Genomic DNA, 16,263 nt, shown 5'->3' on the forward strand with positions numbered 1-16,263 from the left:
GGAACACCAGACACCCCGATGTACGGATCAGAGAAGGTACCCTCCACTCGCACAGAGTAAGACCGTCCGCTAAGGAACGATCTGATCCAGGAGTAAAGAGGCTCCCCAATCCCCAGCCGCTCGAGTTTTGCCAGCAGTAAGCCATGAGGCAGGCTGTCAAATGCGGCCTTCAGATCGGTGTAAATGACGTCAACCTGACGCCCAGAGTCCAGATTGGGGTAAACCACGGACAGTAAGGTCATCAAATTGGTCACAGTCGAACGGCGAGGCATGAACCCGTGTTGATTCGGAGAAATGTACGGGCGCACGCAGGGGAGGATGGAGGAGTGTAGGATGGATTCGAGGACTTTGGAGGTGGCACAGAGGAGGGAGACGCCTCGATAGTTGGCGGGGGATAAGTGGCATCCCTTCTTGTGAATCGGGACAACCCAGGCCGATTTCCACAGCCCTGGAACCTCCCCTTCGCGGAGGCTGCGCGAAAATAGACGCGCCAGGATAGGGGCTAGGGAAGCCCCGCATCTGCGTAAAACAGACGCAGGGATGCCGTCAGGGCCAGGAGAGAAGGAAGGCTTCAACCTTGCTAGCGCGCCACAAACATCACCCTCGCTGATCTCCACCAGGTCGCAAGTGAGGACGTCAAGGGGGGTATGAGCAAGGCCCTCGGAGCCAGAGGCAGCCGACTGAGCCGGGTCAACGAAAACGCTCGAGAATTGCTTTGCAAAAAGTTTACAGATGCCATTAGGGGAGGAAGCTGTCTCTCCATTAAGAGACATGGAATGGGGAATGCGGGAGAAACCGCGCCGGGCGTTCATCAATCGCCAAAAAGATCTGGGATTAGTAGACAGTCGCGACTGAATACGTAGAACGTATGCCTGGTAACGAGCCCGATTGTATCCTCTGTAGGCAGAGGCTGCGAGCTTGTAGATATGCCTCCAGAAAGGAGAGCGATACCGACCATACATACGGATTGCGCGTTTCATGTCCGCCTTCAACACGCGAAGATGCCTGTCTGACCAAACGGGGATAGGAGGAGGGCGAGCAGGAGGACAACATAAAGGGAACATTGAACATAAAACGCTAGTAAACTTAATGACCGCTTCACTGCATGAGTCCTCCGAATCAATCACCGACCAGTCGTAGTCGATGATTAACCTATTTAACCTAACGAAATCCATTTTTAGGAAATTTAGCCTACGCGGCCGTGACGTTACCCTAACACCCTCATGAGGCTGAACACTCGAGATCATAACGGTCAGGGTGAGCTCAAGAGGGGGATGGTATGAATCAGCAGGGACTAGCGGAATCGGCGCCAAACCTACATGCGCACACGAATCTAATGCGGCCGAATTCACGAAAACTAAATCTAACTGTCGATTCAGCGAGTTAACCACCCCTGAAATTTGACGCATACCATTAAATGCCATACCATCGGTGAAGGAGATAGCATGCGACGGAACTCCTGCAGCGTTGTATGGATCAAAGTAATTAGGTACCGATGAGGGTACAGGGCGCCACGACAATCCTGGGAGATTGAAGTCACCGAAGAGAGCTAGTTGGTCGTCGGGCCTCATCTGCTCGGAGATCCGAGAGACGCTCTCGATCACTTCCTCCAGACAACGCACCGACGAGCTACGATCAGGGGGCAAGTAGCACACACCGATGTAGAAAGAGGGCCGTTGATGATGCACCCTAATCCATAGGAGCTCCAGCGATGGGAATGCGTGTGGAATACGGGACGACACCAGCTGGCTTGCGCAAGCGACGAGGACGCCGCCGCCACGAGAGTGCGTACTGTTGATCGAGCTGCGGTCGCAGCGATACACCTCGAAGCTATCCTCGAACAGCAATGAAGAGGGCAATGAGTCATCCAGCCTGGTTTCAGTGGCGATGATGACGTCATACAGCGAACCGGAGACTGCCTGACGAAAGTCGCTAATGGACGAAATGGGTTAGAAAAAACTTTAATGAATTAACTTCAGGTAGCAGAGTTTTGCAGATATACATTCAAAATTTGAATTGAAAATTCCGCAGTGGTAATTTTTGTCTCTGCAATGATGATCGGAAAATTTATCTAACGTATTTTCGAACCATTATTCCATTTAATGCTCTGTGAAAGAAAATTTATTGATTTTTTTTCAATTTTTTTTAGCAATAAATCAACAAACTTTCGTTCCAACATTATCATATAATTTGATTTGATTTGAAAATTTGGATTTTCTTAGAAAAGTATCCCTACATTGCTAAATTGTATCGAACGATCAGAATGGATAAAAAATCCAGTTTTGTCATCGCTTCCGTTGCGGGTATGTGTCACCCTTTCTTTACGTCCTTCACCTTGTACCGCTTAAACTAACTGAGTGGTTTCTAGGTTTCTCTGGTCTGGTAGCAGTCTGGCAATGAACTCATCCAAAAATGACCATAAAAAGGGAATGAAAACGGAGAAAGTTGGACGTTTTATTTATTCCCCCCTTTTCTATCCGGATTTTGGAATTTTCTCTTTTCCAAAAGTCCACGTTCCACCTCCGAAGTGGCCACTGATGCATGAGTAAAATTGCAAGGAACTTTCTCCTGCATCGAGTCCACCACCGAGACGCCGAAGAACGATCCAATTGAACGAAAGGTTCGGATTCTAATTTCCTGTCCTTCCGTTGCAGACATTCTCGGAGACCGATGAAGCAACGAAAGGGAGACGGATCAATTCTTTGAACTTTCCCACTGGCTAATGTCTGTGGCAGCTGCTTCGACATCGTTTGCTATCGATGGAAAATTTAAACTACATCTGAGTCGATAGCCGAGATGGAGGAAGAAAATGGAAATGTTAAAGTTTTCTTCATGATACAATTAGAGCAAACGGAACGAGCATTTAAAATTGCGTGCAATGAACCGTCCAACCGTGGGCCAATGTTTGCAGATTCCAGATGCACACAAATGATTAGTTAGAAGGTCATGTTTTGCAATTTCTACAACCAACTGTCAAAAAACAAAACGAATGAACCAAGCGGAGGGACAACTTGCAATCACTCGGAATTCATAGCATGCGTAACCTTCTATTACTGATTCATCGATCGTTTAATCTGGAGGCCGTAAATAATGTTCATCAATATTCATTAGGATTCGACTCGACGGAATTGCCCCAAGCAACTGACTACGTATGTGCCCAAGGTGGAACGTTTCATCCATTTCACGAACCCTCTTCCCTCACACGTCACGCATCGTCGAAATCGTTGCTTTAATTTGACCCAAACTCAGACACCCGATAAAGGAAGCTGACAACCTCGAATCGAACCATTGTGCGCGAATCCTTTCTTCTCAATGCCGACCTCGCTGACGAGTTGAGGTTTTTCATGGGAAACTTCAATCACTTCAGTGCTTTCACGAAATGTTTCAAGCATGGGCGAACGAGTTTTTTAAACGGAGAGAAAATGGAAGAAAAAGCACATCATTAGCACAATCCGAAGACAAACAGCAAACGGTGCGTAACGCACCGAACACCTTCGCAAAAGGTCCTGGAAGGCTCAAGGTAAACCTCCCCTCCACCCCCAGCCCCCACACCACCATACGCACCCCTAACGCATTGTTCATAGCTTAGCACGCCGTGGCTAATGGTTTCGCATGGGTTCCGGAAAATGGCAATCGTGACAGTAAAGTAAATAGAACGAAGACAAACGGAATCCATCTTGTCTCGAAGCCGTCGCACATGATGGCGCGCGCAGCAGAGGCAGCTTTGGGGGGGATGTCGAAAAAAACAACCGAAGCGAACAGACAAAACAACACGCTTTCGTAGATTTGAAACGTGTCATTCCGAATCGACAGACAGAAGATAAAAAGGCCAACCGTGTCATCGACGTATGGAAGGCCGAAAAATAAGAGAGCCCATCTTTTTGTTGCTTCACTCGCACACACGGTTTACCAGCAACCGAAAGGAACATCGTTCGAAACAAAGGATCGAGCAGAAAAGGAACAACAGATGGTTTTCCATCTTTTTTTAAGCACGTTTTCGCAAGGTCCTGATTTATCGATTAACTTCCCTTCTAGACTGTGCGAAACAGGATTTTTCCAGGTAACATTCTATTTTGTTTTGCTTAAAATGAAGAGTGTTCAACAAAAGGTTGTGAAAGTGTATGCATATGCCATAGTTAATTGATTAAAAATGATTTATTTACTATCATTTCAAGTATATGCTATGCACTCTCATTAAAATAAAAGCCGCAAGAGTGCAACACATCAACACATCAGCGCATCTCCTACGTGATAGCTCAACTATTTCATGCAGTTCTCAACAACAAACTACCAGTTACGACTTCGTAAAGGCAAGACAACAAACATCAGAAGTTCACACTAATCAGCTAAAAGGTGTACCAACTCTGTGCTACCCTGTAGTCCAAACTTTTCTTCGGTTCCGCTAAGCCGCTATTCTACCTTCACCGGCACTCCAGGTCACATTCAATTATCACCCGAGCCGTAAATTGGTGCGACGTTTTGTTTTTACGACAGCGCGAATGCCAACTCCCCTGAAACGATAAATTCTCACCAGCCTTTCCCAAGCGTGCGGGTCGGTACGGCGCGGTACGGGTGAAATGAGCCACCCGGACTGATTGGTTTTCCAGATCGATGTGTTGGTTCTGCCATAAAAGGGAGACTAGTCTCCGGGTAGGCGCAAGGTGCGCAAAAGTTATGGTCATGATTTGGTGAAGTTTATCCAGAAAATAATAACACGCTTCCTCCGGTCGCTCCTCGACGGCGGGAGACCAAACAAATGTGAACGGTGGGGAAAACCTTACCATGGGGAAAAATATGTTCTTCCGTTCCGTTTGCACGTTGGCTCGGGCTTCGAAAAAGTCTGGCCAGAGTCGCGAGGACGCCAGCCAACGTCAAATAATGTCACCCGCATGCCGGCAATCTGTCGCCGATCGTACACCGAAACTTTTGGCAGTAAACTTTTGCCATTAAACCCGACTCAGTGGCTCGTCATTGGGAAACATTTCGAGCCACCCTCGGAGGGTGTATTGATGCTCGGGTTGGAGCGTTGTATCGTGAGTGGCTCTTTTTCTCTGCGTGTTCGGTTCAATCATAAATATGTTAACAAACGTATGGCACAGGTGTCTGCGAGTCACCGTAAAACGTATGGTTCGTTTATTAGCGACATTACGGCCGGGTAATAGTTATTGTGGTGCTTGCCCGTGTCGTGTAGGTCGTTAGATAATGCCACAGTTGTCGTTATCATTAGCCCTTTTATTATTTATCTGTTTACTGCGGGGTTAACGATCAAACGTAGAGTAGCACTGGGTGGCACTGGAGAGGCTATTTTTACGGTAAGCTGAGAAGGGTAAAATTAATTCTCTCACAATAACACGTCATATTGGAAATTTTTTTTAGAAAAATACCATGCGCCTCCATGTCACAAGAAAACCACCGAGCGCCTCCATGTCGGAAGAAAACCACCGAGCGCCTCCATATGTCTAAAACAACTTAAATAGGCGCCAAACTTCTTTTGTTGGAACTAACTGAAAAATAAGAAAGTTTATGCATTGCCAATTATTCAATCAATTGTAGACAAATCTAACAATGCAAGAACCTTTTTTTGGTACACATCAATCATCATAACACCCATTCTCTTTCCCTCATCACTGGTATTCTGCACACAGATTGAATTTTTCCGCTTTCATAACGCATAGGTCAATTACACTCTATGCTTTAAACGGTTGGGGTTTTCTTACGATATCGTAACTGTTAGCAAAAAAGAGCATCAGCAGAGTTGCAATCGTCTATTTTTACCTTCCAAATCCCGTTTGCTCCGTAAAAGGATACCGCTTGATAGCGTTCCTGTGCGGTCCTTGGCATACATGGTATTTTAGCAGGGAACCCTACTTCGGTACGTTTGCTTCCGACGCCATGCCAGTCGGATGTGTTTATTCCGCATATTTACTCCAAATTTCCGGCCACACCCTGTCGATTCGCCGTCCGATCTTTTGGCAGGCAGGCAGCACCACTGCGAGGCACCCAATCTGGGGACGCTCTATTTCTTGTTTGGGAGGCCGACAAAGCGGGTACAATGGAAGCTGTTAGTGTTTGCCCCCTGCCAATTTCACAGGGCCCTCCATTGCGAAGAAGCCGGTGTATAGTGCTCTGCGGGAGAGCATTATACATTCGAGCTAATTCATTTGCATGCGAATGTTGTTCGAGCAGGGGTAACCGTTTTCCCGCCCAACCGGTGCTTCCGTCTGCGCTCAAATGGGCACACTGAGGCACGGGTTCCGGAGAAGACCATTTGTGCGGTTGGCTGAACGGTGCTAATGTGGTCACAGAGAGACGCTTATCATTGCAGCGGTGTATGGTTAATTTATTGGGATGTAAGGAAGGTGAATTGAATTAACTTTACAACGAAAATACTTTTCCTTGACTGAAAACATGTTGTTGCGTATTCAAATTGGGTTGCGCCGAAATGTAGGCAATCCCAGAATTAGTTAGATTAGTTTCGAAGTTCGAATTGGCACTTCGAAGTTCGAAGTGGCATTGATCCACGTACGTATGAATGGCAACGATACATGAATGGGACAGAACGAATGGCGAAGAGGTATAGCAAAAAAAGTATTGAATTGAACGGAGTAGTCCATTCAGGCCTTTTGCCAAGGGAACCGCAGTTAGACATCACTAATGCAACTCGTCGCCGATTAGGGTCGTTTCATTCAGAAATTTGAAAATAGATGGATTACTTGGAAAAGAAAAACATAAGTTTGTGTTATACTTTAAAAGCTTTAAGATCCTGTAAAGAGACCGACCCACGGTATCTCTTGTAGGACACCTTCTGGCACGCCAAGTTTTCTATCGTATAAGTTTTGGAGATTATTGGGAGACTGTGACCTGTTGGCATGCCCATCGGTCCCAGTCTGGCTAATACTCCACACTGAGTGTTGGTACCGTGCGTACCATCTCAGACGCGCACACTCCGGTCACAAGCGGTTGCGACCGACCTGACGGCAAGCTCGATCACATGTTATAAAAACAAAAACAAACTTTGATAAGCTCAAAATGAATCGAAAAGGCTTTTTTATATTCAAATCTTTAATTTTAAGAAGGGAAATTATCAGGAAATTACAGCAGCTAATAGGAAAAACAACACCCTCTAAGAAAACTCCTGCCTCGTATAAACTGGAATGTTTTCTTATTGTGTTATCTTCTCCCTTTGCAGCTTTACAACCTTTTCATGCTTATTTCAGTTTCAGGGAAACTTTTTTTGTACAACCTCATAAGAAATATTGGCAGGAAGAGCCGAAGAAAACTGAAAATAAAAAAAACAACCTCTTTAAAGGAAAACTTTTCCATTCAATTTGACGTCACGTCTTGCCTGTAACATGCATAGACCCTTATATACGGACCACCGTTATAGAGCGCTGGATTTTCCGACAACCAAACATCAAAAAACCTGGCGGGTTGAAGGTTGAAGAAAGTCTGCAGAGTAAAGCCGTTTTTGCTTGCTCGGAGGTTTGAGGAAGAAAACGGCTCTACTAACATTACTGTACGGTGTGGGTCGCCTCGCGATTGCTAGTAATAACATCCAGCCGTGGAAGTGAAAAATTCCTTCGCATAAATTGTTCGGTATGCGAAATATGGCTTTCTACATTCCTCCCGTCCCACTCGCATGTGTCATGCTCATACGTGTACGTATGTTTCTAATGGGACCCACTCAAGAAGGAGCTCCACAATCAAGCGTCAGTGTTCGTACTCCTGCCGAGAAGGAGTGCTACTTCGACATTTTTTTTCTGCTTCCCACTTGCGGATGTTTTCCGCGGCATCATTTACATGGGATCAAAGTTGGGCGCAAAAAATACTATGCGCCGTTGCAAATTACCTTCCGGCAAGGTGACCTTTTTTCACCAGGAACGACTCACCGTTTTTATGGTATTTTCAACTTGGAACGTTTGGCTCTCCGTGAAGTACCACTCCGTAGCAGAGCTAATTGTGTGCTTCGACGCACATTGGAGGATGCGCCATGCTCGACGTGCTACACAAATGTTCTTGAAGATGGTTTAGTACAGCCATCAGAAACTATATGGGACTGACTGGGAATTCTTTATCCTATTACGAGTCAGCATTCTTCGACTTAAATGTTTGCTATAACCGACGAGCATTCCATCTTCACATGCATAATTTTACCGCTTGGGCAGGTACATGAATCGTGTCACAAAATGAAAATGTGGAAAAATAATAAAGAGTGTTTTTTGTTTTACATTGAAAAACACTATTCCCAACTAGCACTGGCGTATCATAAAGTGTAATGTTGTTAACATGTGCAACGGAAAAATGAAACATAAATCATACCAAAGATTATTCCTGCATCACCCCGAGCGCCCTCTAAAGCTAAGTGGCACCGAAATAAACTGCATACAAAGTGATAAACGAAAGTAGAAAAGAACTCTACAGTGTCTACATCACGCCAAGCACTATCGAGCACAAGTGCAAACAAGTGGAATAAAATGGCAAGAAACAATACGCTTAAACACACGTTTTCTGTGCAGAGGATGTTTTTTCTGGACATAAAAATGGATGGAAAAAAAGGAAATAAAATATCGTACACACATGAGAGTGTGAAAAATGTTCAACCCCGTTACGTGCCACCTACGTGCCTGCGTTGAACTGCCAAACACCTCCAAACACTTCCGATGGAGGCGCCCAGTCATGGGTGGAGAGTTTCTTTTGAAGCGCTTCTTCTTTAATTTTGCCAGCCAACTGTTGAGAGTGGGGGAAAAAAAGAATTTAACACGTGGAAAATGCATACTTCCTCAAACTCTCACATGTCGGTAACGGCTGTGGCATATGGGAAATTTGTTCCTGTTTCACATGTCCGTTGGTCCGAATATTTCGAATACACTTACATTTTAAGTTCTTGTTGCGAAAAGATGGTGTCTTCAGGAAAATGTTTTTCTTTCTGATTTATAGTTGAAGTTAGTTTTTTGCACTTTCTGTTTCTGCGATAATGTCTCAACATGCGAAACAGTGCCAGCGACATGCGCTTAAAACTAATAAAAAAATATAAAATATCCATGAGCTCCAGCTCATTGTTTTTCACCGAGCGTGAAAGAAAATTAAAACCCGAGACAAAAGAACGTTACAGTAGAAGAAAATTGAAATACAGTGAAAACGAGGTGCAGTAAAGTTGGCATGACAACGAAGCATGAAATAAATAATATCCTTCGTTCAGTTTACGTTCATTATTTTGAAAGCAGATAAGTGAGAACTGCTGAGTCGATTTGTGTTGCATTGCAATATTTGTTATTTTTCTCTAGCATAATGTAGGTGCAATATGTTTTTCACACTGTGCCACTGTTGCAGGTTCTGCTTGTAGGTGTTGAAATAAAAAAAAGATAATTTTGCATTCCAAAAAGTTTATTTTCACAACAGTGTAAAACTTCAAAACAAAAGATCTAAGCTAAACTCCTCATTGTTTTGTCTCCAACCATTTAAAGGGTACAGGGTAGTCAATAACAAAAAAGTCATAAAAGAAGAAGAGATAGCTAGCGTAACCTTATTGGTACACAGCTAGCGTAACCTTATTGGTTAACAGAGCACAAAGTGGGGGTTTGGTTTTGAATATTGAAAAAGAAGTCAAGGAGTATACAATTCCGAGTTTATAATTTGTGCAAAGATTGTAGGGCATCGGTCTGCTAATAATTAGAAATTGTCTTTTTAATGCATACTAACGTTAAAAATGAAGATTTTGCTTTTAATATAAGATTGTATATGATTTTTGAAAAAATCATCAGTGAAGTATTGCATAGGTTACGCCTACACGAGACAACCTGAAGAATAAAAGTCATCTACGAATATCCACAGCGCAGACCAAAATTCTTTCCTCCTCGTTTGCTATCCCACTCGTATCGGGCAGCTTCACATGGTATTGATACAAATGATAATACTTTCCGCTTACACGAGCAAACCTCATTCCGAGCGCGGAAAGGATGGTAGCGACATTTATAAATGAGCTTGGATTTGATTTAGTTCGAACAAGGCCCACCTTTTTCGGCAATCCGTTCTCATATCCCTTCTAGTTCTCCACCATCCGTCCCATCAATTGGGTCGTTTCGCTAAAGAAGCGAACAAAGTACGAAGAACAGAAAGTGAGCTTTTGCATGGCCGCCATCACGATCCGCCCTCGGATTGATTCATGTGAGTCAGCCGGTGGAAAAATCATCCTCCCTTCCGCGCGACCCGTTCGACCGCGATCGTGGTGGAGAAAAATCGTCGGCCACCGGATGAATCGGCTAAAGCCAAACCGAAACATTAGGCCCGTTACGTTTCCCGGCCTGGTGCAAGATGAGGGCAAGATTTATAGCTTTTCGCTGCCACCGCCGTAGTGTGCCGTGAGGGTTGTGAATTGATTTAGGCAATGACTCTTCCGTAAGACGGAAGCGTGTAGGAACAAATTTTTGCACTCCCTTTTTCACCATCCGTCGTCGGCAGGAAGGATTCATATTAACGTGCAGTGAAACCCGTGTAACTTTCTTGCCGACATGGGTTTTCCTTTATCTCATAATGCTATTCATTTGTGTGTGTGCGTGTGTGTGTGCCCTTAAAATGGAGTTCTTACCGCTGTTTTGCGTGGCGGTATGTTTGGCGTAAAACCATAGACTGCACGTCTCTTTACAGCGTGTTCGTGCGAGAGTGGTTTTCTTTTTTCATTAAGAAAAAACATAAGCAGCTGCCATTTATGGCCTATAACGACTCAAAGTTACACCAAATTTTTATCACATTACCACCCCCTCGCCGGTTCAAGCTGGCGGCACCGGCCGATCCTAATATCGTTATGTCGCTCGAGCGTGCACGTGTCACATACAAATTGAACGTTGTTTTCGCTCCCGTTGGCACCGTTTACCACCTCGGGGTGCCGTGCACCCGGTAGCAGGTTTTCCACCATCCACGCGTCTAAACGGAACGCCCAACACCTTCCACATGCTCGAACGCCCGTGCCAACGTTCTGTAAATCAAATTCCGATTGGCCCAGTTGAAGTTGAGCGGGGCGCCGAAAAGAATCATTGCAAGAGGAACACCAACACAGACCAAACGTAGTAAAATAAAATAAAACCAATCTCGCCAGGTTCCCGCACCGTGGTGAGGGTGGCCACTTTCGTGCCCGAATGGGAACCAAAACTGCAATAACCATCTGTCATAATTTGGCTGAAATTAATTCTTCCCGCCTCCGGCTGAAGGGATTTTTGGCTCCCCCTCTTTATTTTTTCCTTCTCATTCAACCGTTTCGATGTTCTCGAGCCATTCACATGGTTTTGGCTTCGCTCTCGATGTTATCGTCAACATCATCATCATCATCATCATCATCGTCGGCATCGTGATCAGCACGATGATGAACCTTTTTTGGCACCGACGACTAGGACAGCGAAGGAATGTGTTCCCTTTTCGAGCACCTTTGCTTGGCTGAAAAAAGATTTGTGTTTTTCTTTTCACTTGGCTTTTTCTCTCACACAATTCCGCCCGCTGAAACCATATAGGGTAATAATAATACGATAATAATAATTGGCACCGGCACAGAACTAACCTCTTTCGCTCCTTCACCTTATCGTAATGTCTCCGTATTGAGCGCACACAGTCAACGATGAAACCGTACACGAACAGCATGCCAACCATCCTTGGTATCGTTTTTCGCAATCGCTACCATTCTCAACCACCTTCAGCATGATTTTGGCAAAGAATGGAGCCAATTCTCGCCCACTTCTTCGGCGGGGGAGATTGGAAGAATCCTGACTGTTCGTAGAGTTTGGTCGGTGGAGGGTTTGGAGAAGAATGTACCGAACGGTAACGTACATCGGAATCTACATGGAAATTGCTGCAAACACGTGGAGCGAAAAGATCCGAAGGTTGCAACACTCTAGTGATTTCAAACCACATTTATTTTTATTTTATTTCCACCCCCTTCCTCCGCCCCCTCTACCCTCGAGGGTCTTCGTACGGTGGTCTGAATAACATCCTGCGGCCTGAGGGTAGTGTGTGGAACACGTTGATCGCATACCAACTATCGGGTATTCGTGTAGGAAGTGTTTTCCATCCTAACCGACCCGTGTGCGGAGGGAACACAGGGAAATGTACACCATTTTTCACAAACAAAGCATACGGACGATCGATAACATTGTATACCTTTTGTGGGCAGAAGTGGAGGATGAAATCTCGACGAAAACGGTCGTCGGAAAGAGTGATACACCATTTATTTTTTGTACAGTGTGTTTTAGAATATTAATAATCATCGCTCAGTGCAACCACAACAAGGACGCATGACCGAACAGAGAACATTTTTCTTGAAATATTTTATTTCTTCTCTTTCTCAACGTGTACCACTGTTGTGACACATGTTTTTGATGTTTACTACTTGTTTTCAAAATAATTAATGATTTCATATGTAATATGATACTACAAAGGACAGTTACTCTTTGTACTGCTCAGTTCAAAATACAATGAGTTCAATAATTGAGCTCATTTCTGACCAATGATTTTGATTGAGTTGTTATCTTGAAGCGTTCACTACATCAAAGTAATAATTTATTCACAATATTTCATTTTTAATCATCAAACGTGAACGATTCATTGTTATACAAATTAATTGAATCCATCTCCTTGGAAGCGGTAAGCTTCTGGTTGCCGAACGTTGATTGGCAATAACACGAATATCGGTGTGCGCTAAAGCGGGAAATATTCACAATAAATGTATGCATTGACTTTTATTTGCCAATGAATTTCCTAGAATCAACTGAATAAGTATCGATCCAGCATCACAGGTATCGAGGCGCACACGAGCGGCAAAGCAAATCGTTTGATCTGCCAGTGACGCTTGTGGCCGAACGTGAGCATTTTGCGTGTAAAAAAAGTACCCAAGAAACATTTTCATTGGCATTCGGTGCGTGATGGCTCATCGGTTTGCAACGAACGTTCCTGGGAAAGCAACAAGCTTTCCTAGAACTGCAAGAAGCTTTCCTAGAATCTCCAACTTGTGAGAACGGAATTTTGTAGCCTATTAAAATGGACGATTGCAGAGGGGAATTCGTTTCCGGTTGGAATGTTTTGGAATATGTTATTCCTTACGTACCGCAATGTTATCGCAGGAATGTGGCAGGACAAACATGTTATCTGTGCCGAGTAAGCGGGCTGTCGTTTCTCCCTCCACAAAGCGAAGTTATCTTTTACGTAACCAGAATTTGCACCACTGCTTACCTGTCAGATGGTGGAACCGTAAATGCAAAATTATGGTGTCCTGCATATCCCGGGTCCCGGCTAGCTTCCGGTTGCGAAAGCGGACCAAGTCCACTTCCGATGGTGTCCTAATGAACGCCAGCCCTCTCTTCCGACCCACCCTAAACCCAACCAGTCACCTTTGGTCTGTCCATGGTTCTAGTTTAGTTGCAGTGAAAGATAAACCTGTTCCGAGGCGAAAAACTTACAAGACCTCGGGCAAAGTTTTGCTCGCACAACCGGCTCTCGAACACCGGCGTTAACTTTGATGAAGATTCTGTACACCCTTCCGCGCCTTCAAGAACCCAAATTTCACCCTCTTAGGTCGGTCTTGTAACCGGATGACGACCGAAGTAACAGCATCGCTCCGGCAAACTGTGAGTGAAGCAAGGAAAACTCTTCCTCAACCGGGACGTAGCTGACCGAGCGGGTGGGTCTAGTGTTTCATTCGGCTGGCAGCGTTTTCCTCAACCTGTTCTTGGCCGAATGTCGCCCAGCTGATACTCCCACCGGGGAACTCATGCACCGCTCATTCCACGCTGGAAAAAAAGCACACGGTGCACCGATGTGAGGCAGCTGGAGGAAAATTGCCATAATAAAAACATTCTACCCTCATCGTCGCCGACCGCTTGCATCTCCACCCGCTTTCAGCAGAGGATACCGTTTTTATTTCAGCTCGCAACCACCGAACAGGCTGCCAGCAAAACTCGTGCAATAGTGCCGCATAAAAGTTGTATTCTTTTTTTTCAATTTATTTTTCCATTACAAGCCGCACCAAACGAGAAGCAACATTTCGCCCAAAGTAATGTGCGCCCAAACTTCAAGGGCATAGTTTTTCGTGCAGCGGTGCTGAAGCCGAAGGAAAGAAATGTGTGAAGAAAAGTTCTGCCCTCTCACATATGGGCGCCGCGTAATGGGAGAGAAAATGGAAGGAAAACCTACCGCAATGCCGGATTGCTGGAAGCAATCAGAAAAGTTGCGGCATCGCTAATGTTGCAACAGCATTCGTCGGCGTCTTTCCATCCCCACGGGGCCATTATCGTTGTTGCATAGTTTTTGCAATGGATTCAGACGTACGAAAAAAAACTAGCATAAATGGCATGTAATCTGTTGAGGAAAACTGTCGTTTCTGGTGTAGTGAAAATAAATTCGCAGGGATTAAGCGCATCAGTCGAACGAGTGTGGAAATGAGAATCTTAAGTAAAATTCTTGCCATTAGTTGATACACGAAAAACATTTAATGTGCGATGTGCAACATAAGACGAATTGCGTAAGAAACTCGAATGACTTGAAAGCATTGAAATAGTTTGTTATGCTACGGGTAAGTTTGAAAGATATTCAGAGGGTGCAAATGCGCTATCTTCATGTTTAGTTTGCGCAAGCAATTTTATGATGCCATAAAGTATACGACCCACTAGCAAGGCCTTGGGCACGAACACATCTTCTCTCGCCTTCGGCTTCTTAAGCTATTCAATTGATTCACCGGCCGGCTGTGTTCGAGCGAAATTTAAACGATGCGTCGGCTTAGAACTTTCCAACAATCGACCAGATAAAGTTTATCGCCTTTTACCGGGCGTCATAAATAATAGAGCAAATTAGATTAGCCATAAAACACGTGTTAATACACACTCACGCGCACCGTTTGCGCTTTCCTTTTCCCCTCTGCTTTTCCAGGTCAGTGCAACCTGCCACCGATTTTCACCCAGGACATGAACAACCTGGCCCTGCCGGAGACGACGCCGGTCGGGTCGGTCGTGTACCGGCTCGAAGGCTACGACCCGGAAGGCGGTAACGTTTCGTTCGGTCTGATCGGTTCGGATAACTTCATCGCCGATCCCGTCTCCGGCGACGTGCAGGTGATCAAGGAGCTCGATCGTGAGGTAAGTAAGCGTGGCGGCCCATAAATAGTACCGTTTGCCAAGTGTTCTGCATGACTGGTAGAGATAGTGTGCCTGTGTATGTGTATGTGCGGAAGAGAGAGGGAGCTACCCTCGCAAATCGTTTTCTCCCGGAGGAAAATTGCCCGATTCACGCCATTGTAGTTGGCTCTCTCGGGCCAAACGCAGGGGTGACTTTTGCGCCAAGCAAAATGACGCCCAAACGCCGGCTAGCTAATGGCAAAAGACATAAATCTTGCGAGGACCCGTTTGACCCGTTGGCTTTTCTAGCGATGGTAGCTAGTTTGTCTCGTTCCCCGACAAACCCGCCCCCCAAACCGTTGGTAAGCTTTAGTGAAAATGATGCAAACATATGTCAACTCGTACACTTTCGAGCTCGTCTGTGAGGTGACGTGATAACAGTGTGAGTGGTTGCTGCCTACCGGTCGGTCGGACGATCTGTGCATGTTCAGGAGATAAATTTCCATCTACCACACGATTTCCACTTTATGTGTGTTTCTGTGTGACTTTTCGGAGGGCACGAGAGGGACATGACTTTTTTTTACACTTAAAAACACTTTTTATCATTTTCATAACAGTTTAAAAACCAAACAGAAGCATACTTTGGCTTGAATGAGGGAACATATTTATTTCCCTTCTTATAATTATGTTAATCACAACAAGTCCTGATTTTACACCTCATTCGACACTCTTTTATTCAAATGGTATAGTTCATGGTGATATAACATGGAGTTTATATTTACTTGTTGCCATAAAGCCGAGATAGATAAAATCACACGGTTGAATTTTCAAGCATGCAGCAGTTTATTAAAAACATTTGAAGAATGGAATGAAAGAAAGAGAGACTGTTTCGTATACATTTTTTTTTATAACTTTAAGACACTCCCAAAATAGAATAATCCCAAAGACATAACTGAATGTTATTATTGTTATTAAGCATCACTTTTAATTTAATTGCTTAGTGTTTACTAGCATCTCATTAATCGTGAACTAACACACACACTTAATACAAGAGACGTAATGTGCACTATTAAAATAGATCGTTTTGGCAATAACTCATGCCAATAAGTAATTAAAGCTAGCTCAAATATTATTTTAATAGAATTTATAAGAGGCTTAAACATAGATATTAAAC

At 44.5% G+C, this 16,263-nt stretch overlaps 1 protein-coding gene across 1 annotated transcript in view; it reads left to right on the top strand.

Moving 5' to 3' along the window:
* The window catches only part of LOC131286950 (cadherin-87A), a 63,603-nt gene that overhangs the window by 6,039 nt on the left and 41,301 nt on the right, over window positions 1-16,263 (top strand). Inside the window, exon 2 of the mRNA XM_058315960.1 lies at window positions 14,905-15,110. Within this exon, the coding sequence (XP_058171943.1) occupies window positions 14,905-15,110 (206 nt within the window). The remainder of the gene's footprint in view (window positions 1-14,904; window positions 15,111-16,263) is intronic.

Source organism: Anopheles ziemanni, chromosome 3 (genome assembly GCF_943734765.1).
Source record: "Anopheles ziemanni chromosome 3, idAnoZiCoDA_A2_x.2, whole genome shotgun sequence".
Classification (NCBI taxonomy): Eukaryota; Metazoa; Arthropoda; class Insecta; order Diptera; family Culicidae; genus Anopheles; species Anopheles ziemanni.